Below are 26,153 nucleotides of genomic sequence, written 5' to 3'. Positions count from 1 at the left end.
AGGCCGAGCTGGGAGGGGTGAGTGATGGAGCACGTGTTGGCTCTCTTAGAGGAACGGTGACTTGGGTTTCTTTTCTGGCTGAGCTTTGTAAGTCATGAGTAAATGATACAGTCTGCTGAATTGGGTCTGTCCTCCTGTCCTGCGTGTTTATAACTGCTGCAAGGTGTGAACTGCCTCTGCCATGGAACCCAAGGCATTTACCTTAAAAAAAAAACCCCAAAGAACAACTTCCGCTATTTTTCTGGTTTTCATCCCTACTTACTTCAGGGAGGGTGGATTTTTATTCTGAAGCTTGTATGTAAACCCGTGCAGAGCTGGGATTGAAAGGGGTGGTAGCTCTGGAACGCTTCGTCATTCACAGAGGGTCCTGGGGGAGACCCCTCCAGTGTCATTTGCTTAGTACAAGCAACCGATTACTCTGCTTCCTGGTTTGATACTGAATGGTTGAATTTCCTCGATTTGCAGTTATATCAATAGTTTTTTGCTTTTCAGCTTCTGCTTTCAAGCTGAATTTTATTTTGACTAGATTCCACCTCATCTGGGGTTCCTAGTTTTTTGTTTGTTCTCAGACCAGAAGTGTTTGGAATTACGTGTCTGTAGTGATGAAGTTTTCACTTTACAGATTTTTTGTTAGGAAATACAGTGTCTATTCCCGATTACATATTTGGGTGCAGTTGAGTAAGGAGACGTTCCCTTCCACTGTTTTTGCTTTCTGATAGTGAAATCAATAGTTTTACAGTAACTTCCCTCAGATTCTTAATGAGGACTTTTAAAATGGTCTATGCAGTATTAGACCCAGGTTTTAAAGAGGGCCCGTGATCACCAAAATAATCTGTTTGGCATTTTCTCTCGTACCCGTGAAGACTTGTTTTTCGCTCACAGGCAGGTGAGGCCTCTGCAGAAGCGCCCTGCGTCTCCCTGGCAGCTCGAGTGTCTGGCTTACTTTCCAGGACTGGGTAACCCAATCTGTGTGTTTTATTCCAGGGCACCCCCGCTTACCCTCAAGGTTGGTGTTTTTGGTTCTCTTAAAGTAAAACCTCCTCCGAATGTACTACTCCTGGGTCAGGAGCTATCCCTCTTGGCGACCAGCTTGTCCACAAGTCAGATATCGTGTGCCTCAGTCTTTCCAGTCTGCCGTGGAAGTCCCTGTCTCATCACCTGTGCCTCTCCCCAGCTATCTTCGTGTGAAGCAGCAGGGCCTGAAGAGATTTCAGCAGAGCGTGTATCTATGTAAAGAATACCGATACCAGAGAAAGGTAGTTGAAAAACCAGAAAGCCCACTTTAATAGACATCCTTTTCGGACTCCTTTGAACTCCACACGGTGTGTATGGAGCCCTTCTGCCTGGCGGAAAACTTTTCCTTAGCTCCTGAGCATTTGCTTGACTTCCCGTCCTCCTTACGGAGTTGGGGAGTTCTCAGTGTGTCCCTCCAAGGCCAGCAAGGAGTTATTGTCAGTGCCTTACAAAAAAGATCCTCAAATGTATGGACGGAATGACAAAGTTATTGAACTTTGGGCATACAAAGTGATTTTGATTAACATTTTTTCCTAAAATAAAAACTTACGTGAAGATAAAGTAGGGACAGACAGTTTGCAAAATCTTTATCTCTTGTTCCTTGATTCAGGATACGGTAGGGGTTGTGTTAGACCCTTACATCCGAGGGTAGAATAGCCCGTCTGGATAATAAGCACAGATTATATGATGGGTCATGAAGCGGCTGGATAAGATGACTGTAGGTCCGAAGCTGGAAAGGCGCTGGGAAGCTGCCGTGCCGGACCAGCCAAGAGGGATGGTGTGGACTGTTCTCAGAAGCCAACACCCTGGAACAGTGTGGGTGTCCGCGTCGCTGAAATGCCAGGACGTCAGCTGGAAAGACGTCGTATGCGGAAGGAGCGTCTTACGGGGGAATGCTTGATTTGACTGATAAAATTAACGTGTCACTTTTTTTTATTTTTTTTTATTTTTTTAACGTTTATTTATTTTTGAGATAGAGACAGAGCATTAACGGGGGAGGGTCAGAGTGAGAGAGGGAGACACAGAATCTGAAATAGGCTCCAGGCTCTAAGCTGTCAGCACAGAGCCCGACGCGGGGGGCTCGAACTCACGGACCCGTGAGATCATGACCTGAGCCGAAGTCGGACGCCTAACCGACTGAGCCACCCAGGCGCCCCAACGTGTCACTTTTTAACACCGTGGGAGTTTATTAACTTTTTGGAAACCTGTGTTATCCTGAGAATGAGCCTGCTGGGCAAAGTGCTGGGTAGCTGTACCGAATGGTAACATTTTGAAAGAGCCATCCATTAGATGCTCCCAGAGCGAGCAAGCTAATGTGTGGATTGAAAATGGTTATCATGTAAGGGGTCGTTGTTACATCAAGAAACAGTCATTCTGAATGATCTTTTATAGAATGCAGAGGTCATGTTGGCAGCTTCCTACTGTTGACTTTGGAGTTTGGGAGGGTGAAAATGTCTGCTGGTTCATCTGAGATATACCATTAGCTCCTTTTATTTATTTATTTATTTATTTATTTATTTATTTATTTATTTATTTATTTATTATTTATGAACTAGAGAGAGAGCAGGGAAGGGACAGAGAGAGACAGAAGATCTGAAGCAGTCTCTGCGCTGTCAGCACAGAGCCCTACGTGGGGCTCAAACTCACAAACTGTGAGATCATGACCTGAACCAAAGTCGGACACTTCATGGACTGAGCCACCATTAGCTCCTTTAAAGACACATCCCAGAGTGGAGCTCCTTTATAGGAACAAGTATGCACGAGGACTACTGTACACATTTTTCCGTAGATATTTAGAGCGTTTTGGTTGCTCAGTACTGCTCTCAGCACGTAGGATGAGTTCACTTCTTAAGTATGGATTCCTTTGTGTGTGTATGTTTTAAAGTTTTTATGTATTTCTTTTGAGAGAGAGGGGCAGAGCGAGAGAGAGAGACCCCAAGCAGGCTCCGTGCTGTCAGTGCAGAGCCCAACATGCACGGCTCAGTCCCACAAACTGTGAGATCATAACCTGAGCTGAAATCGTTGGATTCTTAACTGACCCGAGGCAGCCAAGTGCCCCAGTAGGGGTTCCTTTTTGACATGAGGTGTGAGAAGTAAGGTGCACTGGTAGATGGAGGTGGGACAGTTACGGTTTCCCATTGAAATGGATGGGAAATGTCTTGAACAACCGGGACTATCATGTCATAAGAGTTACACTGTATTTTGTATACCTCAGGAGGAATGTGTTTGCAAAGTTATTTACAATTACAAGTGTTCCTTCTTAGAGCAGTTAGAGAATACATTTACTGGTGCTTAAATTTTGATTTCACTTTCCCCTCTCCAAACATGCCTGTTGGAGGAAAGTGTTGCCTAACTTTGGGTTTAGTTGAAGCATCAGTTTTCCAGGAGCTCTTTTCAGTTTTGTGGCTGCTTTGAAATTTTTGAGAACTTTCCCCAAACCCAGAGTAAATGATAATGCTGGTGTCTAGGTGGTTTTCTGCCACGATGCGGATTGGTGGCTGGAACATGTCAAAGCCATCAGCCTCAGCTCGGGCCAGCCACATGGAAATTGTGCTGTCACACCTCTGCCTTGTGCCAGCTGTACACGCACTTTGGAGGCTGAATTTTCCCTGGGGCTCATGTTGCTGGGCCCCGGGCAGGCCAAAGGATCTTTCAGATAATGATAGTGCATGACTCGGTGCCCTGACCCAGTCCACTGGTATTCCCCAAGTGTGTGAACGAGGCTCGGGGCCGGAGCCTTTGGTAACCTGGGTCATTTTTTGCCCCTTGAGTTGACTTGCTGGCAATTCCCACCACTTGGAGTTTTAGCTAGAGAGGTGTACATAGAGTTCTCCCATGGCAAGTGGCTGGGACTAGGAAGTAATCAATAAATTTGTACACATTATTTAAAGCAGGGAGTCTAAAGAGTGACAGACTATTCTCAGCTAAACTTTCAATTCCATGCTAGAAAAGTGGGAATATTCTAGATGATGCAGCTGAGGTGTGACACACCCTTAATGAGACAGTGACCTGATTTGTTAGTAAATGAAATTATTCTCTATAGGAGCCTTGGAAAATTGATAGGTAGTTCTTAAAATAAACCACCATTTAGTTAAAAAAAAAAGGGGGGGGGCTGGCATTAAATTCTTGTAACTCTTCTTTTCAGCCTCTGCATTTATTTACATTTGCTGCTTAGAAGCTCAGGTGAGCCATGTTGCCAGCCTGACTTACAGTGGGTGTCTCTTCTGAATGGCCCCCCACACGCCAGCAATTAGACATGGATGCCTCGGTTTGTTGACCGGATGATGAATGAGGATGCGTCATGGGTAGGAATGAGAAATACATTCTCATTAAATGCTAGTGCAAAATGTTTCTCAGAACGGTGCGTCCACATCTTTACCATATACGGCCACTGTTGTGTGGTTTCTTTCAGTTTCCTTGTACCGAGCTCTCAGCAGTCTATAAGTGCCCAGCTCTGCCCTTTTAATAACATATACTCATAGGATAAAATATGCTGTGCTTTTCTCTTAATTGATTTTATTATGGGTAAGAAGATACTCAAGTGTAAGCCCTTGAAATCGTGATCGCTGACCCTTGATTGATTTACATACGTCCTGTATGTAAAACGATTAGGGCACATTTATTTTTTTCAAAATTTTTTCTTCTTTTTAGAAAGAGAGTGCAGGCTCCATGCCCAGCAAGTAGTCAAAGTGGGGCTCAAGCTGAGCCCCTGAGATCATGACCTGAGCCGAAATCAAGAGCTGGACACTGCACCAACTGAGCCATCCAGGTGCCCCAAGTGTGCCACTAAGATGCCAGTTCTTCTCACACTTTCTTCCTTTTTTGTTCCTTTATCACTATCAGACATTTAGTCGATGGCCTTTTTGTTCTGCTGCAATATGATGCTACTTTCCCTGTTTTATTTGTTGTAAGGATTTGTGATGATGTTTACAACCAGAGGAAACAGCTGGTGGCAGGGTATCATTTTTATGAGCTCTATTTCTGATGACCAGCTGCCAATAGCTTTAACATTACTGTTGTGCCTTTTTCACAACCCGTGGCCTAGTGGGAATTTTCTTGCCCTGTGGAAATCTAGTACGGCTGGATCGTCACTGATGCTTTCGGTCTGTGCTGCTTCACTCCATTTCTTTATTTAGAAAATGGGGACAGTACAGATGCTATATCATGAAGCAGCTTGGTGAGAACGAAGACAGAAAGGTCTTCGTACGGTTCCTACCACGTAACATAAGCATTCTGAAAGGGTTCGCAAGTTTTCTTCTTCTTTGGCTTTGATGGGAAGGAGGGCAGTTGGTAGCGGTTGCCCTTTCAATGGGATTCAAGTTCCTGCGAAAACATTCGGCTCTTTAGTACTTTGATGCCCTGGACTTGTCAGCACTGAGCTGAGAGTGGAAGAGAGGCTTACTGCTCACTGTTCTCAAATGTCTGACTTGACTGAACGGTATCTTTAAGCCACGATTGTGTAATTTTAACCTAAAAAAAAAGGCATTTAGTAAGTTTCACAGTATAGTTAAGAACAACTTGTATTAGAGAAAATTATTTGATGTCCTTGGAAGCTCAGAGTTTATTTAGTAACTGTACTTTGCCATCAAAGAGGCCAGACGTGGTTTGCTGGGCAGAGCCTAAGAATGCAAAGATAAAACAATTCAGATACAAAAACTTTTTTCCCTTGGGAGTAAAGTGTTTTTCTTTTTTTAATTATTTTTTAAGATAGGAAACAAAATACTAGGACACTCATGTACTCACCCACAAGATTAAACAGATGTTAATATTTTACCATGTTTGTTTCCTACCTCCCATTTTTTAAAAAACAATAAAGCATAACAGATGTAACTAAAATACCATTCCCCTTTTTTCCTCTTCTCCTTCACCAGAGGTAATCATTTCCTCAAAGTTGGTATGTATTCTATTTGTGTACTTTTACTACATGTGTATGTATCTGTACATAGACTGATTTTTGTGTGTGTTAAACTTTTGTGTGAGTGATACTTATTTCCATACCAAGGACAGTTAAATTGCTTCTGCTTTTTTCACCATTCCCAGTGATGCTGCGGTTAATATCCTTTCTGTGCAAATACAGGGACCTTTCTTTCCCACAGACCACCTCAAATGGTATTGCTCAGGGGTGGGCAGCTTCACCTCTACCTGTGTCCAGATTGCTCTCAAAAAGAATCAGAGCAGGAGCCTTCAGTGAACGGTCGCTTGGAATTCCTCTTTCCTGACATCCTTGCCAACACTTGTAATTAGGCTTCTAAATTGTTGCCAGTTTTAATAGGTATAAGATGTTACCATAGCATTTTAATTTCTAGTTCGCTGAGTGAGACCAAGTATCTTTTCATACATCTGTGTGGGCTTTTCCTTCTCTGTGAATTCAGTGCTCCTGTGCTCCTGTCGTTTGCCATCATTCTGTCAGGTTGTTTGTTGACTTTGTTGGATATGGATGTTGCATATGTATCTTCTCTGTCTGCAGCTTGTCTGCACTCTGCTTGTTTTTTTGTTGTTCTTGAGGGGAGTTTGCAACAGTGTTTATCATGTAGGCTTCAGTTTCTCTTTGTCATACCGTCCTTTGTTATCAGGGTGGCACAGTCCTTAAGTGAGGGGTTGAGCGGTACTGCTCTTTTCTGTTCTCTGGAAAGTTTTGTCTGAGCCGATCTCTTCCTTGAGTGTTTGGTAAAGCTCTCCTGTAAAACCACGTGGGCCTAGTGGCCTTTGGTATTATGTGATTAGATTTATGGGGAGGTAGGTAGTATGTGGACTTTTGTTACTGGTCTTTTGTGGCTATGGGTCTATTCAGGTTTTTTATTTATTGACAATTTTTTGATGTTTTTTTTCTAGGAGATTGCTTCTTTCATCTGGTGTTTTAAAATTTATTATCAGATGTTATTCCTAGTATTTTCATATTATGTGAATTTACACCATATTTGTAAGTTATGTCCCTTGTTAAATTCCTGGTATTTGTGCTTTCTCTTCTTTCTTAATCTATCCTATTGTGTTGATGTGGCTTATTATTTATTTTCTTTCTTGTTAATTTCTTTTCATAATTTTACATTCTTTGGGTGTGCTCTATATAAAAATACGGCAACCTTTTCATGTGCTTATTATCAGCTCCTTAATTTTCAGACTTTCTGTATATGTGCATTTAAAGCTAATTGATTTACCGTTAAGATCTGTTTTAGCCCTCTCCCACAAGTTATGAAACGTCATGTGTTTATTGATCAATTTTAACATTTCTATTGGCCATTATGACTTTCTATGTGAATTATTTAGTAAATTTAAAAAATTTTCAGATGCCTTAGGGATTTTTGGTTCATATTTTTTCTATTAATTTTTAATTGAATTGCATTGTACTCTGAACATGCACTATGAGGTATTGATTTCTTGGTATTTTGTGAGATTTGCTTTGTGGTATCCTAATTGGTCATTTAAAAACGATAATGTTTAATGTGTGTTTGAAAAAAATGTTTATTTTTAAATATTGGCTCCAAGGCTAGATATATCCATTAGATAAATCTTGTTACTTTTTTTCCCCCAGTGTTTATTTGGTTTTGAGAGAGAGAGAGAGAGAGACACACACACACAGAATCCGAAGCAGGCTCCAGGCTCCGAGCTGTCAGCACAGAGCCCAACGCAGGGCTCTAACCCATGAACCGTGAGATCGTGACCTGAGCTAAAGTTAAAGGCTTAACCAACTGAGCCACCCAGGAGTCCCAAAGCCTGTGACTTTTGTTAAAGTCTTCTATATTCATACTAATTTTTGTCTGTTTGCTTGAGAGTGAGTCTTTGTTAAAATCTCTTAAGATTATGGCTTTGTCATTTTCTCTTCATAGTTCTCTCAGCTTCTGCTATAAATATTTTGAGTTTGTGCAGTTAGAGGAATTAGACTTCCTAGTGCCTTTAGCATCCCAGTGAATTGTTTCAAAATTATACAGTGACATTAATCTTTAATAGTGCATTCTACCTTAAAGTCTGTCCTTGCTCAGCTATTTGGCATATATTTTTACGGCCTTCCCCTGCTTTAATTACTTTTTAGTTTTCTTGTTTTTTGTTTGTTTTAGAGAGAGAGAGCATGAGTGGGGGAGAGGGGCGGATGGGGGAGGAGAGAATCCCAAGCAGGCTCCATGCACAGTGCAGAGCCTGACTTGGGGCTCGGTCCCACAACCCTGGGAATCATGTCTGAGCCACCCAGGCACCCCTGCCTTTTTATTTTTTAACTTAGTTCCTTTATTACTTTTAAAATATGTCTTGTAGCTGGTTGTAATCAAATCTGAAACATGCTGTCTTTTAGCTGGTGGGTTCAATATGTTGATACTACAATTACATATTATGTATATCACAGTATTACTGTAAAATGAACACCTGCGAGTCCACCGCCACCTGCATGAGAAATAGAATATTACAGGGAGTGGTAGCTTACGGGCTGGGTCACTCACACGGTTTTTGTGAGGATGCAGTACAGAAAATAGGGAAAACAACCTGGCTAGAGGCCTCAGCAGCAGTTGCTTCTTTAAGGAGAGATGGGATCAGGGATATGACAGAGTGGATTCCAGCAGTTGCTGAATTTGGGGTGACGTTTATTGAGCCCTGCAAATGCTGGGAAAGTACTTTACCTGGATTATCTTCAATTTGTCTTCACATCAGCTCGTATAGAAGGAATCACGACATTCTCAGTTTACAGATGAGGAGATGAGGTGGAGAGGTGAAGTCATTTTGGCCAGAGCATCAGAGCTGGAACCTGACAGAGTCGTGACGCCAGCCCAGGCAGTCTGCTTCTCAGCCATCTGTGCTTTGCTGCCTGTAAATGACCCGTGTGGCCCTCCTTATAACACCCAGGTTCTGTGTTCGTTGGCACTTTCTTTTAGGATTCCTTTTCTGCCGATGCAATTCCACAGGTCCAAACTGGGTTTAATTCGATTTACAAGAGAAAACGAGCATGTGAAAAAACCTAGGCTTTAGGTCTGTGGACAGGGCCATCTTCACACCTCAATTTAGAATTCTTCTTTTCTCGGCAGAGAACCTTTCTGTGCCTGGGTGGCTCAGTCGGTTAAGCATCTGGCTCATGGTGCGTGAGATCATGCACTGCGTCAGGCTCTGTGCCGACAGCGTGTAGCCTGCTTGAGATTCTCTCTCCCTCTCTGTCTCTCCGCCCCTCCCCCCACACTCTTGAACTGTCCTTCTCTCTAAAAATAAATAAGCTTAAAAGAGAAGAAAGAAAACCTCCCCGAAGACTGTGATCCCCACAGGCCTGGCTGAATGCCCTTCTTCTGTGTTCCTGCCACCTGTGCTTGTCCTGTGGCGCATGTCTTCTGCTGCACCGTATTTGGTGGTTGACACAGCCTCTACGTCCCGCCAGGACAGGGCTGCCGTGTTTACTTCTCTGTCTCTCATACTCAGCACAGCGTCTGGGCCCCATGAGAGTTCATAAGTGACACGTGTTTGTCCTTCTTAATGATAGACTAAATTAATGTATTAAACTAGAAGAACTAGTAATAAAAGTAGTTTTATATTGTGTATTTACTATATTCCAGTCACCATACAGGCTTACCTCATTTTTTTTTCCAATATATGAAATTTATTGTCAAATTGGTTTCCATACAACACCCAGTGCTCATCCCAAAAGGTGCCCTCCTCAATACCCATCCCCCACCCTCCCTTCCCTCCCACCCCACCATCAACCCTCAGTTTGTTCTCAGTTTTTAACAGTCTCTTATGCTTTGGCTCTCTCCCACTCTAACCTCTTTTTTTTTTTTTTTTTTTCCCTTCCCCTCCCCCATGGGTTTCTGTTAAGTTTCTCAGGATCCACATAAGAGTGAAACCACATGGTATCTGTCTTTCTCTGTATGGCTTATTTCACTTAGCATCACACTCTCCAGTTCCATCCACGTTGCTACAAAAGGCCATATTTCATTCTTTCTCATTGCCACGTAGTATTCCATTGTGTATATAAACCACAAACAGGCTTACCTCATTTATTGCACTTCACAGATACTCTTTTTTCCCAAACCAGGTTTGTGGCGATCCCCCATCGAGGAAGTCTGTCGATGCCATTTTCCCAACAGCATTTGCTCACTTTGTGCCTCTATTACATTTTGTTCGTTCTTGGAATATTTCAGACTTTTTCGTTGCTGTTACATTTATGGTTTATATGTGATCAGTGATCATGACTCAGTGAAAGCTCACATGATGGCTAGCATTCTTCAGCAATAAAGTACTCCCTAATTAAGGTTTATGCATTGTGTTTTTTTAGACATCATGCTGTCGCACAGTTAATAGACTACAGTATGGTATAAATACAACTTTTGTGTACACAGTAAAATTGAAAACTTCATTTGACTCACTTTAATTGCACTGATATGTACCAGAGCCTGCCATATCTCTGAGGTATATCTGAAATTAAATTTTTTACATACCATATACAGATAATTGTAATACCAAGTTATGATTTACCTAAAAACTTTATTTCATTTAATCCTACGGTAATCCTGGGAGATGAGTATTATTGTCACTCCTTTCACAGATGATGGGCTGAAGCTCAGATTACGTGACTTGCCTAAGGCCACCCACTGTTTGAACAGTAGAGTCTGGATTTGAACCCATATCTGTCTGACTCTCAGTACTGTGGTCTTTGTGTTTAGCATAATTGCTTCTCGGGACATTTCCACAGTTGAGTCACAGTGGAGAAATCACAGAATTCCTTGATCTTGAAAATTTTCTGGGAAGCCTTGCCCCAGTGTTGTACTGACTTGTCTTAACAGGAGAATAACACAACAACAAAATAGGTTCAGTTTTGCTTGGCCGTGATTCCTCGTTGTACGCTCGCTTTTAGAGCATACAGGACCTCGGCATGGATTGCACCAACATGTTTAAGAAAGGAAATAGCTTTTGTGTACCTGTTACAATAGCATTTGTCTTGGTCAACACAAAATTGGCTTGATAAGCCAGATTGACTTGTTAGATTCAGATGTGTCACGTGAGTATATCGTGATGGTTACTTATGATCAGCATTGAAAAATGTTTTTTTAATGTTTGTTTACGTTGAGAGAGAGAGAGAGCATCCACGAGTGAGGGAGGGGCAGAGAGAGAATCCCAGGCAGACTCCATGCTGTGCATGGAGCCTGATGTGGGGCTTGATTGCACCAACCATGAGATCATGACCCGAGCCGAAATCAAGAGTTGGACACTTAACCAACTGAACCACCCAGGCGCCCCTGAATATTGTATTCTCAACGAGACGTGGACTAGATAATGGGTGAGATCTAAGCTAGTGTTAATGAGTTGGTCTGGCTGACTCTTCTGTTGATCAAAGACAGTAAAGAGACTGAGACAGTCTTCTACAGATTGAGCCCCTAAGCATTAGCTAAAGCTTTTCTTTTTATTACCCTAACTTTGTGTGCTCACAGTGCCATTCATTTCCAGAACTAGTGATTTGTATATTCAAGGGTATTAGCTAATTTTACTAAGAGTTGTATTTAACATTTTGAGTAACACCAAGTTTTTTGTTTTTTTTTTTAACAGTAAAAACACACCTATAATTTACAAATTGTGTTTTGGTAAAAAGATTTAGCATTCTCGTTCACTATGTCTGCTAATGCAGTTGATTAAATAAAAATCTTTGTGGTTCTAGAAATTTGGATCCTTGTAATTTGGTGGCATGTCCTTGGCAGTAGCTATTTCTGGACATAAAACTTGACAGTTCTTACTAGTTGACATTGACCGTGATACATAGATACTTGAGAGTTTGGGGTGGAGGTAATAAAGGAAAAATGGTTCTGAGCAAACCTACAAACTCTGTGGTGTTGGTGTTACACAGTACGTTTGTTTCTCTCTTCTTTCAGACTGGTCGAATTGACAAATCCTACCCTACAGTATGTGGCCACACGGGACCGGTGCTTGACATAGACTGGTGCCCACACAACGATCAGGTCATTGCCAGCGGTTCAGAGGACTGCACGGTTATGGTAAGCTCCCAGGGGGTGGCATGCACACAGGCCAGTGAGACCTACCTACGACTTTCAAAACGCATGTGTGTGCAGAGGCTTGAAAAGCAGAAAGTCATAGCAGTTTTGATTGTCCATTGGATTATACCATGATTTAGTGAGATGAAAGGACAACTATAGCCAAGCCTTTTATAAGCCCTTCTATCAAAGAGGTTGTACTGTATTGTTTTTCTTCTTCTTTTGTATGAGCGTGCATGTGGACGTGCTTATTGGCTGTTGTCACGTCTGCTCCATGGGAAGATTTTGAGGACAGTAAAATGACCTTCCAGTAATTCTGTGAATGCCATTGGACCACATAACTCCTCTCCCTCCCCCCAAAGGAAAGAAACTACCAACATGAATGGAATCTTTATAGTGAAATAAGATGCCAAAGGTTATACATGTAAAATGGGATATATCGCATATATTGGGAAATTGAAAAGTTTTGCAGTAAGTAAAGTGCTTATTTTCAAGCTAACGTCAGAAGGTGTGTTCTGTCTAGTTTGACCCTGGTTAAGAAATTCCTTCTTATTCAGGTAGACAAACAATATGAAAGAATTTGAAAGTAAGTTCTTTACATTCCTCCATTTAGATTCCAAAAGCAGATTATGTGTGAAACCAGGCTTTGGGATGCTTTTTAATGTCAAGCGTCTTGTTCTTGATTATGTTCTTCTTAGCCTTGAAATGTAATTGTGGGTTTGGATCAGTTTTTAATCCTAGCCCCAGATATGTTGAAAGGTTAACATAGGCACAGATGGGGAGAAATGCATTAAGAGCTGAGCTAAGTGAAGGCCGTGCCTGCGTCAGTTACAGGCGCTCTCACGCATGTCAGGTGCAGAGCTTGGAGACCACTCTTCTTTCCCTCTTCATTTTCTGTGGACTGAGCCAGACTTAGAAACCGTGTGTGGAAGGCTTTATTAATTAAAATTATTTGACATAAACAAATTAATTCCTGAACTGTGTCATTTAAACATTTACTCATTTTTCCTCATGGACTTTTGGCTGAGGAGAGCTCCTCCTGTGATTTCATAATTTTGGCAGCCAAATCATATTAAGGAAATATGTTAAAAGGAACTGTTCTGCTTAGTGTGCCTTGCTAAATTGATCATTTTCATGGCTGCAGACACATTTTACTAAAGGAAAGGAACATTGTTTAGACCCTTGATGCCCAAATCTTAAACTGAGAGTATTAACTTCTCTTGAAGAAGCAAGTTTGATTCATCTGAAAAATAAAACAAACAAACAAAAAACACTTTTTATTATAAAACACGCTAAATAAACAGGTAAGGGAGTTCAGTTAAGTGAATCCCGTATAACCACTGCCCAGGTCAGGAAACAGAACTTTGCCAGCCTTCTCAGACTCTCCCTGTGCCCCTTCCCTGTCATAAACACCCCCCCCACCTCCCTCCCTCCAAAAGTATCCGCTACTCCCCCTCATCATTCTCCATGGTTTTAATCACCCAAACGTGTATTTCTAGACACTATAGCTCAGTCTTGCCACTTTAAAGAACTCGGTACATCTTTTGTAACCTCTTGGCTCCTCTTCCATCGTTTTCTTGTCCTTGACAATGAATCTGATGAAGAAGCCCCTCCTTCGACCTGCATCTTTCAACTTAGTTTCTGATGATTGCACATGCATGGTGCATTTCAACATATTCCTCTGTCCTCTAAATTCCCTATAAATTGGCAGCTGGATCCTGAAGTGTGATCACGTTCAGGCTCGATCCCCTTGGCAAGATGATAGCTAGTGTTAATGTTGTTTGATCAAGAGGCCCGTGATACCAGGATGATTCGTGCAGCCGTTGATGTTCAGCACCCAGATCCAGCAGATCCTTAGGGGTCGCAAAATGGTGATCTTAAATTGTGTTACTTTGTTTTCAATTTTTAGCAGGTAAAAATTGTAAGGGGATGCCTTCTCTTATCTACTATTTGGCCAGTAGTACTGTTCATATAGGAAAGTAGGACAGATGCTTGAATCTCTCCTTTTGTTTACTCAGTTTTCAAGATAATGAATTGGTTCTCTCTCTTTCTCAGAAGACGACCAGTTAGGGTTTTTCCCCCTTTCATGTCATTTTGAATTCATGGATTGGAACATCTTTCGTGGGTTTTGATTCATTACAATTCTTATCTCAAAGCCCAGGTCATCCACTCTCTGTTAATAGGAACTTGTTCAAGGTTCCTGAGTCCTTTGACATACCCTGGTTGTTTTTGATAGCTTCCCTGGTATTTGGTATGGTAAGGCGCTCCGTGCTCATCTTGGACATCTCTTCACCTAACTTCATATCAGTCATTTCTCTCCGAAGCTCTGGTTTCTTTCTTTTTTTTTTTTTTAATTTTTAATGTTTATTTTTGAGAGAGAGAGAGAGACAGACAGACAGACATAGCATGAGCGGGGGAGGAGCAGAGAGAGAGAGGGAGACACAGATCCGAAGCAGGCTCCAGGCTCCGAGCTGTAAGCACAGAGCCCGATGCGGGTCTCGAACCCACAAACCGGGAGATCATGACCTGAGCCGAAGTCGGACGCTTAACCTACTGAACCACCCAGGTGCCCTGCTCTGATTTCTTTGAATGGAAAATAGAATTTCTAGATCACATTCTGGGTGCTAGGAATGGTCACTGTTACCATGGTGATCACTTTTTAAAGACTTGGCAGTAAATGGGGCTAGAATATACATATATATTTAAAGATAAGATACCACGTGACCTCACTTTAATATTCCCTGTTAAAATTCTGGACTATATAGTTTTAATCTAACCTTCACTATTGCATCTCTACCTTCTTGCATACTGAGAATCCGGGGTCTGAAGGGCTCAGGGGTGAATTAGACTGCCCTGATCTGTCCCATGTCTCATGCTTTATTACTATTACATACAACAGATTCAAAGCAAAGATACTGTTGTGACCACCATAACAGTTTATGATTACTGAAAATAGTTTCCACAACTTTTTTTTTTAATGTTTATTTATTTTGAGAGAGAGAAAGAGAGAAAATCCTCCAAGTGGGGGAGGGGCAGAGAGAGAGGGAGAGAGAGAATCCCAAGCAGGAGCCCCGGAAAGCTACAACTTTTTAATCTGCGCTATTTCTGTTCTCCCTCTTTAAAAATGATGTACTGATGGGGGCGCCTGGGCGGCTCAGTTGGTTAAACGTCCAGCTTTGGCCCAGGTCATCATCTCACGGTTTGTGGGTTCGAGCCCTGCATCAGGCTCTGTGCTGACAGCTCAGAGCCTGGAGCCTGCTTTGGGTTCTGCGTCTCCCTCTCTCTCTGCCCCTCCCCTGCTCACACTCTGTCTCTCAGAAATAAATAAACATTAAATTTGTTTTTAAAAAAATGATGTACTGATGTACTCTGGGGGTGTTGGGGTGGCTTAGTTGGTTGAGTGTCCTTTGGCTCAGGCCATGATCTCATGGTTGTGGGACTGAGCTCCACAAGAGGCTCTGCTGAGCATGGAACCTGCCTAAGATTCTCCCCCTCCCTCTCCCTCCCCCTCTCCCTCTCCCTCTCCTTCTCTCCCAGCTTGCACGAACTCCACTCTTGCTGTCTCTAAAATAAAAATAAATAAATAAAAATAAAATGAGGTGCTCTGTAATTCCAAGATCACATAGCCATTATATTTAACAGCCTCTCCTTAGTTCTGTGAGTATCCGTATTTAGTGCTCTCCATAGGTCCTTATGTCGACCTCTTTCTAGTCACTTAGACCATCTGAAGCTCCTTCCCAGGTAGATTCTAGACCTCAGTACACTAGAACCCAACCAGAGAGTGCTCGCCTCTGGACAGGCCCCACACTGAGGAGAAATTCCCAAGAATGGAATCAAAAGAAAAGGCTCATGGGAACAATATTTTCTAAGTTCTTCTACATAGATAATAGCTGGTAGCTGGTCTGTGATCTTTACAATTTTGAAGGTGAGTTTTTCTGGATATAAAATTTTTGGTTCACAGTCCTTACTCAAGTATGTAAATATATTATTCCTTTTTTTTTTTTTTTTTTGTCATAAAGTGTTGTTGTCAAAACAAATCAGATAATCTAATTCTTTCTTCCTTGTAAACCATATATTCTTTTTGCCTAGATGTTCATAAGATTTTTTTTTTTTCTTAGAACATAGTGATCTATGGGGCTGGCTGGCTCAGTTAGTTAATAAGCAAGCACGCGATTTCAGCTCAGGTCGTAATCTCACGGTTCGTGGGTTCGAGCCCCGCGTCGGGCTCTGTGCTGACAGCTCAGAGCCTGAAGCCTGCCTCGGATTCTGTGTCTCCTCTCTCTGCCCCTCCCCTGCTGATGCTCTGCTCGCTCTCAAAAATAAATAAACATTAAAAAAAACCTTTTTTAATATAATAGTAATCTTGCTAGAATATTGTTGGTCATTCTGAGTTGGCATTCCGTGGTTTGTGGTATGTTTTTGGGTTTGGTTTGGCTTTGTTTTTTTTTTGTTTTTTTTTTTTTTTTAATTTTTTTTTTCAACGTTTTTTATTTATTTTTGGGACAGAGAGAGACAGAGCATGAACGGGGGAGGGGCAGAGAGAGAGGGAGACACAGAATCGGAAACAGGCTCCAGGCTCCGAGCCATCAGCCCAGAGCCCGACGCGGGGCTCGAACTCACGGACTGCGAGATCGTGACCTGGCTGAAGTCGGACGCTTAACCGACTGCGCCACCCAGGCGCCCTGGTTTGGCTTTGTTTTTAAAGAGAGAGCTGGAGCATGTGCCCACGAGCTGGGGGCGGCGGGAGGTAGGGTGGTGAGAGGGGAGGAGAGAGAAGAAAATCCCAAGCAGGCTTCACACCCAGTGTGGAGCCTGACTTGAGGCCCAGTCCCATGATCCTGGGATTATGACCTGAGCCAAAATCAAGAGTTGGATGCTCAACTGACTGTGAGCCACCTAGGCGCCCTATGGTACGTTCTTTCAGTATAAGGTTTCAGGTCTTCTTCCCCCTCCCAGGAATGTTTTCTTCAATTACAGTCTTTGTATTTGTTCTGTTTTCTTGCCTTGGTTTTCTTCTTCAGGGACTCCTGTTAATCCATATGCTTTGTCTTCTTTACCTGTCTCCAGTATTGTTTAGTTTTTCTCCCAACCTTATTTCTAATTTTGAAAAAATTTTTCTACCTTACTTTTGAGTTTTTCAAGTTCTGATTTATGTGTCCTGGATTTTATTTTGTTTTGAAATAGTATGTGATGGTTTTTACCTCTTTTTGAGCATACCTTCTTAGCATTCTTTCTTTAATTTTTTTTTTTTAATTTTTAATGTTTATTTATTTTTGAGAGGCAGAACATGCGCAGGGGAGGGGCAGAGAGAGAGGGAGACACAGAATTTGAAGCAGTCTCCAGGCTCTGAGTTGTCAGCACAGATCCCAGCCAGGCTCGAAATCACAAACTGTGAGATGATGACCTGAGCCGAAGTCGGCCACTCAACCGACTGAGCCACTCTGGTGCCTCCTTTCTTAGCATTCTTTTATTGTTTATAGGAATGCTATTCTATGCCTTATTCTCTTTGTTTCTTATAGTAATGTGGGGGGCCTTGGCTTTTTTTTCCTTTTAAATTTCTTTTGTTTATTTTTGAGAGACAGAGAGAGAGAAAACGTGAGGAGGGGAGGGGCAGAGAAAGAGGGAGACAGAATCCGAAGCAGGCTCCAGGCTCTGAGCTATCAGCACAGAGCCTGATGCAGGGCTCAAACCCACGAACCGCGAGATCATGACCTGAGCCAAAGTCGGACGCTTAACCGACTGAGCCACCCAGGTGCCCCTTCTTATTTTCATGTGCATTTAGAGTCATTCGGAGGTGGCTTAGTGCACAGAGCCAACCTAACTTCACAGAGCTCCCCCCGTCTGTCCTTTCCAGGGGGCGTTCAGAATCACAGTGGCTTGCTTTCTTAGATTTCCTAGCCTGCCTTTCTTTGTTTTTGCTCATTCCTTTGCCCCTCTGACTTCTGTCTTTCTCAGATTTGTTTCCATTCCTTGGAATTTCTCACTGTGGGGCCTGTCTCGGAAAGGAGCCCTTTCTGGTTGACCTGTGGAGTACGGGGTCCGAAGTCTAGATTGCTCCAGCCCCTTCAGACCTTTGTATTCAGGTCCCCATCCTCACCAGCTATTGGAGAGGACAAAAACCTTCTCAGTTTCCATTGCTAGTGCCATAGGGGCCTACTGGTGTCAGGTCTGTGAAGCACCCCATTGCTGCCCCATGACTTTTCCACACAGAGACCGATAGATAATACACAGGTCACGTGGTTATTGGTGGTTTCCTCCTCCCACTTGCATTTGGGGATTATCACCTAGTTCTGGGTTTTTGTTTTGTTATCTGCTTGCTCTGTGTTTTTATGGAGAGATTTGGGAAGATCCCAAAACTGTGCTTGCCGCTAACACCACCATCCTTCCAGAATTTTCTTTGTTGTCCTTTTATTGGTATTGCCAGACTAAACATTTTGTAAATTGAGTCATGCTCTGAGGTAAATCCTCCCCCTAGTTTATTTTTTTAAGCTCTTAAGAATGGCACTGATATTTTAATCGTTTAAGGTCCCCCAAATTTGTTTTTATTATTGGGGCAATTACAAGAAGCTTTTGTAGCTTAGCAGTTGAAATGAAATTTTGAAGAAATAGTTGATTGTCTCCTACCCCACCTCTTAATACCTCATTTTCCACTTTGCTCTCCTAAAGGTAAAAGAACACTGTATGATAGATCAGACAGTTTCAGACAAAACCATTTTTAAATTTTATGTTTACTTTATATTTTAAGCAATCTCTGTGCCCAACATGGAGCTCGGACTCAACAACCTGAAATCAAGAGTCGCATACTTACTGATTGAGCCAGCCAAGCACTCTGACACCATTTTTTTTTTTTTTTTTTTTTTTTTAAACAGAAAAGCTTTCTTTAGTTTCCCAAGCCTAGGCTGTTGGTGGTAACCCAGAGCTACAAATAGTAGATAGTGTAACAAAGCCTCATTATAGCAGGGGAAGAATACTGAGAAAAGCTCAAGATGGAGAATTGGGAGCATGTGTATAGGCCACTTAAATGCTCTCAGCCTCAGTTGCCTTACACGTAAAATAACAACAACAATAACAACAGCAACGAGGAAGCTATGAATACATAGTGAGTTACTATTTTTTACAGTGTAGCTATAGCAGATTCATAGCAATGAGAATATCTTTAGTAAATATTCAGTAAAAAAAAAAAAAGTACAGTAGAACCAACTTTGTCAAATGAACTGTAAAAGAATTAGGTTAATTTTTAAAACTGCTTTTTGTATTGGGGCTTCTGGGTGGCTCAGTCGGTTAAGCATCGGACTTCAGCTCAGGTCATGATGTCACAGTTTGTGGATTTGGGCCCCGCATCGGGCTCTGCGCTGACAGCTCAGAGCCTGGAGCCTGTTTCGGATTCTGTGTCTCCCTTTCTCTGTGCCCCTCCCCTGATCACACTCTGTCTCTCTCTCAAAAAAATAAACATTAAAAAATATTTAGAACCTCCCCCCCCTCCCGCTTTTTGTATTAATAGTCTAATTCCACTGAGCAGTTAGGCACTGATTTGTTAATGTGGCAAAAGCATTGATTCAATGACAATGATGTCCCTTTGATCGCAGGTTTAGGAAAAGGAATGCCAGGCTGATGGCACATTCCTTCATGTTTTACAGATGGCTTCTTTAAGCAGCCCCAAAAGCGAATTATATTGGCATAGTTTACCTTTCTTGTACTACTTTTTGAAGCTGTGTTTTATACCGGCAAAAAGGAATTCTACAAATCCTCCTCCCAGAAATTAGACTGTGCTCCTAGGTTTTCCGGACTTTTCATACCGTGAGTTCTTTTCTCCAACAGTGTGTTCTCACGGAGAGTTTTAAAGATTGTGGCTGCTAAGTATTTTACTTGGGAAGACTTTAGCTCTAAGAAAATATTACTGCTTTACATAGCACAAAGAGCAGCCAAGTTAAGTTTAGTGAATGATCTCGATTCAGTGCTGTTGCTTATCTGCAGGGTAGTAATCAAACACAAATGCAAAAAATGGCTGATTCACACAGTGGGTTGCATAATTGTTTTTTCCAGAGTCAGGGAGAGGGAAAGATCTTGCGGAGTATTTGTCTTATTTGTGTCTAGCCCATCCCAAATGAAGTTTAAGTGGACATTTTTCCCTTCTCCCAAATCAGTTTTACACTTGGGTGGAAATCAACAAAGATAAACTCCCTGTTTTATACATTGTTGCTTCTGTTATAAATTTTCCTAATAGTTTTTGCCTTGAAATAAAAATGGAAGCAATATTGTAGTTGGTGATGAGAGTGAATTCCTCAAGATTTCTGACCCCTTGGTCATTCGGCAGATGGCATCTGGGCCATTTGCTAGTGGGTATTGTATCCTGCGCAGATCAGAGCCCAGCTCTCAGTTCTTGATTTTGCCAAAACTAATGTTGTTCTTAACGTCATGGTTCACTGAGGCACATCCTGACTCCTTACATGCTGCCCCGTGGGTATTGGATAGGCAGCCTCTGTCGGGGATCCTGCAACGGCTGTAGAATCTGCGAGGCTCCTCCCGTCTCCTCTCATCTCTTTTCTTCATTTTCTCTTTGGAATTGGTTTCCTTCGCATTTAAAAATATAGCCTTTTGGGGGGATAGCCCTTTTTATGGCTGTAGCCCTAGTGCCTAGACCAGTAGCAAGTTCAGAATGGGTGATTGAAATAGGGAAGAGGTGTCTGGAAACACTTCCCATAACGTTTAAATTTTGCACTGTTTGAGGTTTAACAAAACCGTCAAACAAATTGCACTTTAAAATTACTCCTTGAGAGAAACCCACGTTTCATTTTCATCACTTTTTTCTTTTTCTTTTTTTTTTTTTTTTAAGATTTTAAATAATCTCTACACTCAACGTGGGGCTTGAGCCCACAGCCCTGAGATCGAGTCGTAGGCTCCACTGATTGAGTCAGCCAGGCACCCCGTTCATCCCTTTTTTCTTATTGGAGCTGTTCTCTTGAGCTGTCCTTTTTCCATTTTCAGAATTCCACATGTTGAAAAGGATTCCAGTGATACATTAGTTCCTGAACATGCACTTAAAAGTTGTTGGTTTTTTTTTTTTTTCCAGAACCACAATGGGTTTTTACTGATTGATTCACTTTTCATGTGGAAGCCCTTGGGACTGATTATGGGTTTTTTTCCCCCCAGAACGAAACATTGCCATAGCAATGTCCAGTCCAAATAGAAAATCTCAGGAATACACAGTATGATTTGAAAAACAAAACAAAGCAAAAAAATCAAGTGGAGGAAAGAGATAGCTTGTCCCTGCCGTGCTGAAATGCTCAGTCTGGGCACAGCAGAGAGAGGGTGGTTGACTCCTGTTTTCCTCTCTGCTCACTGACGTGTTTTTGAAAAAGCTGATTGGTTTTGGAGTACTAGCCTTAGCCACGGTAACAGATGCTAATAGACCCGCATAGAGATCAGAGCTGTTCTCATTTGTGCTAATTGGCCTAGGCACGTATTAGAGCTTTCGCACATAATACCTTGGATGTAAATTAGAAAGTGCTGAATTAATTTGAAGACAAGGTTCTTGAAGGAAATCCTGATGTTCACACCCTGAAAATATATGCAGGGGTCATAGTAACAGCAAGAAAAATAACCACGAACATGCAATAAGCATTTTTTTGGTCAAGCCCTGTTTCATAAGCCCTTATGTGCAATGATTATATTTAATCATTATAACAGCACAGTAAGGCAAGAGTATGTCCCATTTTAAAGCTTAGGAAACACCAGTCCAGGCAGTAACTGGTCTGTCGAAGGTCACCCTTTTTGCACTGTTTCACATTAGGGGAATGCTTTGGGTACGCAAGGTGGTTTAGCTCGTTTGATGCTTCCAGTAACGCCCGTAAGCGGATCCTGGCCCCGTATCAAGCAAGGAAATTGAAGCTTCCGGGAGTGAAACCCCTTCTTAATGCTAACACAGCCAGTTAGCGTCCCAGCTGTGACAGGAGCCGGGCCGGCGTCCTTTCTCCGCACCAGCCCGCGTCCCACATTACACACAAGAAGACTAAACATGTACCGAGCGGCCTTCGCTTTGTTGTCCCTGCCCTGCCGCTGGTGAGACCTCTTCAGTCCGAACTGGAAGGCCACTGCTTGGAAGCTGCGGACAACCCTAAAAAGGGCAGAGAGCCGTGTAAGGACAGCCTGTGAGTAGGGCTAGTGGGCACCAGCCAGGGGGGCGTGCTCGCTCGATGTGGAAAAGCTCACGGGTCTCCAGCTCTTTCCCGCAGCCCACAGTGCGCGACCCACCACCTTTACTTACCAGCGGAGGCAGCGGTTCCGTCGTCTCCTCGTTTTAGTTTCATAGACTTTTCCAGCCACTGTCTCCTCCCGCTGTAAATCCTCATGCCTGTGTTACCCCTCCCTTCTTCCCTCTAAGTCCTGGCCACTACGAGAGGTCATTCCCTCAGAGGGCCTTCCTGAACGTCCCAGCCGGGGAGAGCAAGGAAGCAACCTCACGACGCCCGCGTTTTCGCTCAGCACGTGGCTTACGGCAGCGGAGCGCCGCTTCCGTACGCCGTGCGGTTTCCTGGTGCACAAGACAAGGGCCAGCAGCGGCTGACGCTCGCGAAGAGCCTGCCTCACGACAGGCATCGCTCTAAACACTTCAGTTTCATGGCCCCGACGAAAGCAGATTCATTGTTATTCCCATTTCAGAGGTGAGGAAAACTTAAGGCCCAGCAAGTGTAGGTGCAGGTCTCCGAGGTTATGCAGGTGATACCGGGAAGAATCAGGAATTGAACAGTCTGTTCTAGGTCTGGGGCCCACGTTCTTAAGCATCGCATTGTTCTGTCTCTGCGTTTGGGGGGCACAGGTTGTATGCCAGGCACTGTTCCAGGGCTTATGAACTCATTTCATCCTCACAGCAGCCCTAGAAAGTTTGCCCAGGACCATCGGTGTAAGTGGCCCAGGCAGGGTTTGGACCAGGGTCTATTTGGCTCTGGAGCCCATGCTCCAAGCCCCCACATCACACCAGTTATGTTTGATTTTTGGTCTCCTAGAAGTCTCTGCTTTCTGTTAGACTGTACACCCCTTGAGAGCAGGGCCCGTGCGTGCTCACCCTTTTTCCCCCTTGCCTGGTAATGAGCCTGCCTCATAGTGGCTACTCAAGAGATGTGTTGTGTGAACGAGCGACCAAGGTGGTAAAGTGGGTTAGGAACCATTGAATCTTCTAAAGGTGAAATTAAAAAAGGAATAGTTTCCTTATTTTACAAATTATATAAGTGTTTTGCCTCATCATTAAAATTCCCTTGCCATCCAAGGAAAACCTGAATGAGGGAGAAGCTAGAGACAGGAGAGGGTAAAGTCCCATCGTGGGCCCCGCTTCCACCTTCATGTTTAAGATTGGAAATGCTGGCTCTGAACAAAGCCTTCCGTCACTCCATGCCCCATTCGGGATTTAGAGAACACGCTATTTAATTGTGGTCAGAGCGGGGTACAGAGGTGTCGCAGACCTTGCAAGAAAACCAGCAGCCCGTGGTTGGGGTGCCATCTGGAGACGGCAGGTGGTATTGCCACTCTTCCAGTTCTAAGCCCGGGTCGGAATTCATCTTGGAGAATGCATTTCCTGTTGAGTCACTAAAGTCCCATTTCATAATTGTTTCTCTGACTTCATGCTTTGATCAAATCAGCAGTTGTTTTCTGTTCCTTATGTTAAAAAACAACAACAACAAAACACAAGACCTGCTCTACATTCAGATAGCTAAGTTCAATTTGGAGCTGTTTTACCAATCATAAACCTTTGATTATAAAGTAATGTGTATGGGATGAAAGCGACCTATAGTGCTGGGGGTGTTCAGCAGATACCCACATTCTCCGGGGGAGGGGGCCATGGCTCAGGTCTGTTTGGTGGAGAAGAGGGGCAAGGTAGGTTTTCCTTCTGCTTTCTGTGCTCGTTCACACCTGCACCGTTGACAATTTGCTGAATGGTGAGGGTTCGGGGGAAATTAGGTGACATCCTCAACTCAGGCCCTCAAAAGGCCAGGTTTATTTTGCCGTGATTGGTGTAAGGGGTTGTAGTTAGCCTGGGCAGAATTTAGCCGTAAGAATGAACGATCACTTAATTCATGCCTTTTCCCCATTCTTCAGGATGGCAAACTTTTTCTTCTAATTTTTTGCAGGACAGCAGAACTGAGCTGAACCTTAAACACCCATCTAATCCAGATCTTTGCCTTCCACTAAGCAGTTGAAAACAGACATTGTTTGTCTCCTCCTTAAAAATCCCCAACAAAGGAAAATTCTGTTTCTCACTTGTTCCACTGTTGAGCATGATTTTTCACTGGCAAGTTCTAAATTTTTCGTGAACTAGTTCCTTAAAATGTTTCTTGGTGGTAAATTTACTTATTTGAATACATTAATACTTATTTAATACATTTTAATTTTTTAATATATTTTAAATATACAAACAATTTAAAATATATTAACATATTTAATGTGTTTTACTCTCTGTATGTAAAAAGATAATTACTTTAAACTTGAACCTTTTCACAAACTTAAGTATTACTTAATGTCTGGTTTTCTACAGGATTCTTGGTGCTATTCGGCTTAGTTGTTACTCGGTTCTTCCTTCATAGAGGGTTTCTCTTAATCTTTTAAAACTCATGTCTTCCTCTGTCGTAGTGTCTTATTATCCCTTCCGTCTGATGTTCTTCCCATCCCCGACCCCCTCTACCATGCAGGCACATCCCCATTTAAGATATGGTGAATATCCTGTGTGGCTTCACCAGTCAGAAGCATTTTTTAAACTGCTTCATTGAGCTACAGCTCACATACAGTTCACCCATCTAAAGTGTACAATTCGGTGGTCTCGATTTATTCACAGATACGTACAACCATCCCCAGAGACCATTTGCGAATGTTTTTCATCACCCCAGAAGGAAACCGTGTACCCATTCACTATCACTGTGCCGAAGTCCCCAGCGCTAAGCAGCCACTAATCAACTTTCTGTCTCTGTGTATTTTTCTGTCCCAGACATTTCATATACACAAAATCCTACGATATGTGGACCTAGTTTTTTTTTTACTTCGCGTAATATTTTCGAGCTTCATCCATATTGTAGCATGAATCAGTACTTAATTCCTTTTTGGGGACAAGTAATATTCCATTGTATATAGATCTATCATATTTTGTTTATCCATTTCTCAGTTGCCGGGCATTTGGGCTGTTTCCACATTTTGGCCTTTATGAGTAATGATGCTGTGAACATTCACATACGAGTTTTTGTGTAGACATATATTTTCATTGCTCTTGGGTTACCTTAGGAGTGATGTTGCTAAGCCATATAAACTCTCGTGTTTAATCACTTGAGAGCTGTCAGACTCGTTTCCAAAGCGGCTGCACCATTTTGTATCCCACCAGCAGTGTGTGGGGGCCCTGACTGTCCCACATCCTCGTCGGCACTCGGTATCTGCCTTTTGATTACAGCCGCCCGTGGGCGTGAACTGATGCTTTATTGTGGTTTAGATTTGCGTTTCCCTAATGACTAAATAATACTGAGCGTGTTTTCATGTGCCTTAAAACTAGTTGTATATCTTTCTTGAAGAAATGTCCAGATTCTTTGCCCATTTTAAAAATTGGGTTATTTTACTTTTATTGTTGATTTGTAAGAGTTCTTTATAGCTTTTCTTTCCATGTCCTTTGAAACACAAAGCTTTAAATTTCCATGAGGCCAAATTTATCTTTTGTTTCTTTGTAAGGTTTTTCTGTAGTAGATGTTACAGAACTATTACGTGTATTTTTATTTTCCAAACGTAAAACTAGAGAAATCATGATGTTTTAAATGCTGCACCATCCCAAGAGCTCTGGTGGGTGGCGTCTCTCCCCTCAAAACCCGTGGGCTCCACGAGGGCTCATCACCCCAGTGCTGCCTCTCAATGGGGGCCTCGGTCGTTGTCCCTTTTTCTCTTAAGTATTTCTATATGCTTCTAGTCAGAGAGTTTTGAATTTAACAGAGAATTTAGAATAAAATGTCAACTACTGTTAAATAAAAGTGGGGACGCAGCATTTTGGAGGCCTGATGGATGTTCTGATCTTTAATATCATACTCCATTTTAAAAACAGCTGCATAGAGTCGACGTGCGGTATTCCGCCTTTCCTCCAAAGACCAGTCAGTGTGTGTTCTGTTTATGCAGAGCGCGTCTGCAAACCGGATGGTCAAGGAAGGGTGATCGTGAAAGGTCCTACCTCAC

General features: G+C 42.6%; 1 protein-coding gene across 3 annotated transcripts in view; it reads left to right on the top strand.

Annotated features, from left to right (window-relative positions):
• Positions 1-26,153, top strand: part of CORO1C (coronin 1C) — an 89,275-nt gene that overhangs the window by 48,646 nt on the left and 14,476 nt on the right. For all 3 annotated transcript variants that reach the window (XM_042961597.1, XM_042961598.1, XM_042961599.1), the window contains exon 3: positions 11,844-11,966. In XM_042961597.1, coding sequence (XP_042817531.1) covers positions 11,844-11,966 — 123 coding nt within the window. The remainder of the gene's footprint in view (positions 1-11,843; positions 11,967-26,153) is intronic.

Source organism: Panthera tigris, chromosome D3 (assembly GCF_018350195.1).
Source record: "Panthera tigris isolate Pti1 chromosome D3, P.tigris_Pti1_mat1.1, whole genome shotgun sequence".
In the NCBI taxonomy this organism is placed as follows: Eukaryota; Metazoa; Chordata; class Mammalia; order Carnivora; family Felidae; genus Panthera; species Panthera tigris.
Note: the sequence above shows the minus strand (reverse complement) of the source record. Positions and strands in the feature narration are given on the sequence as shown.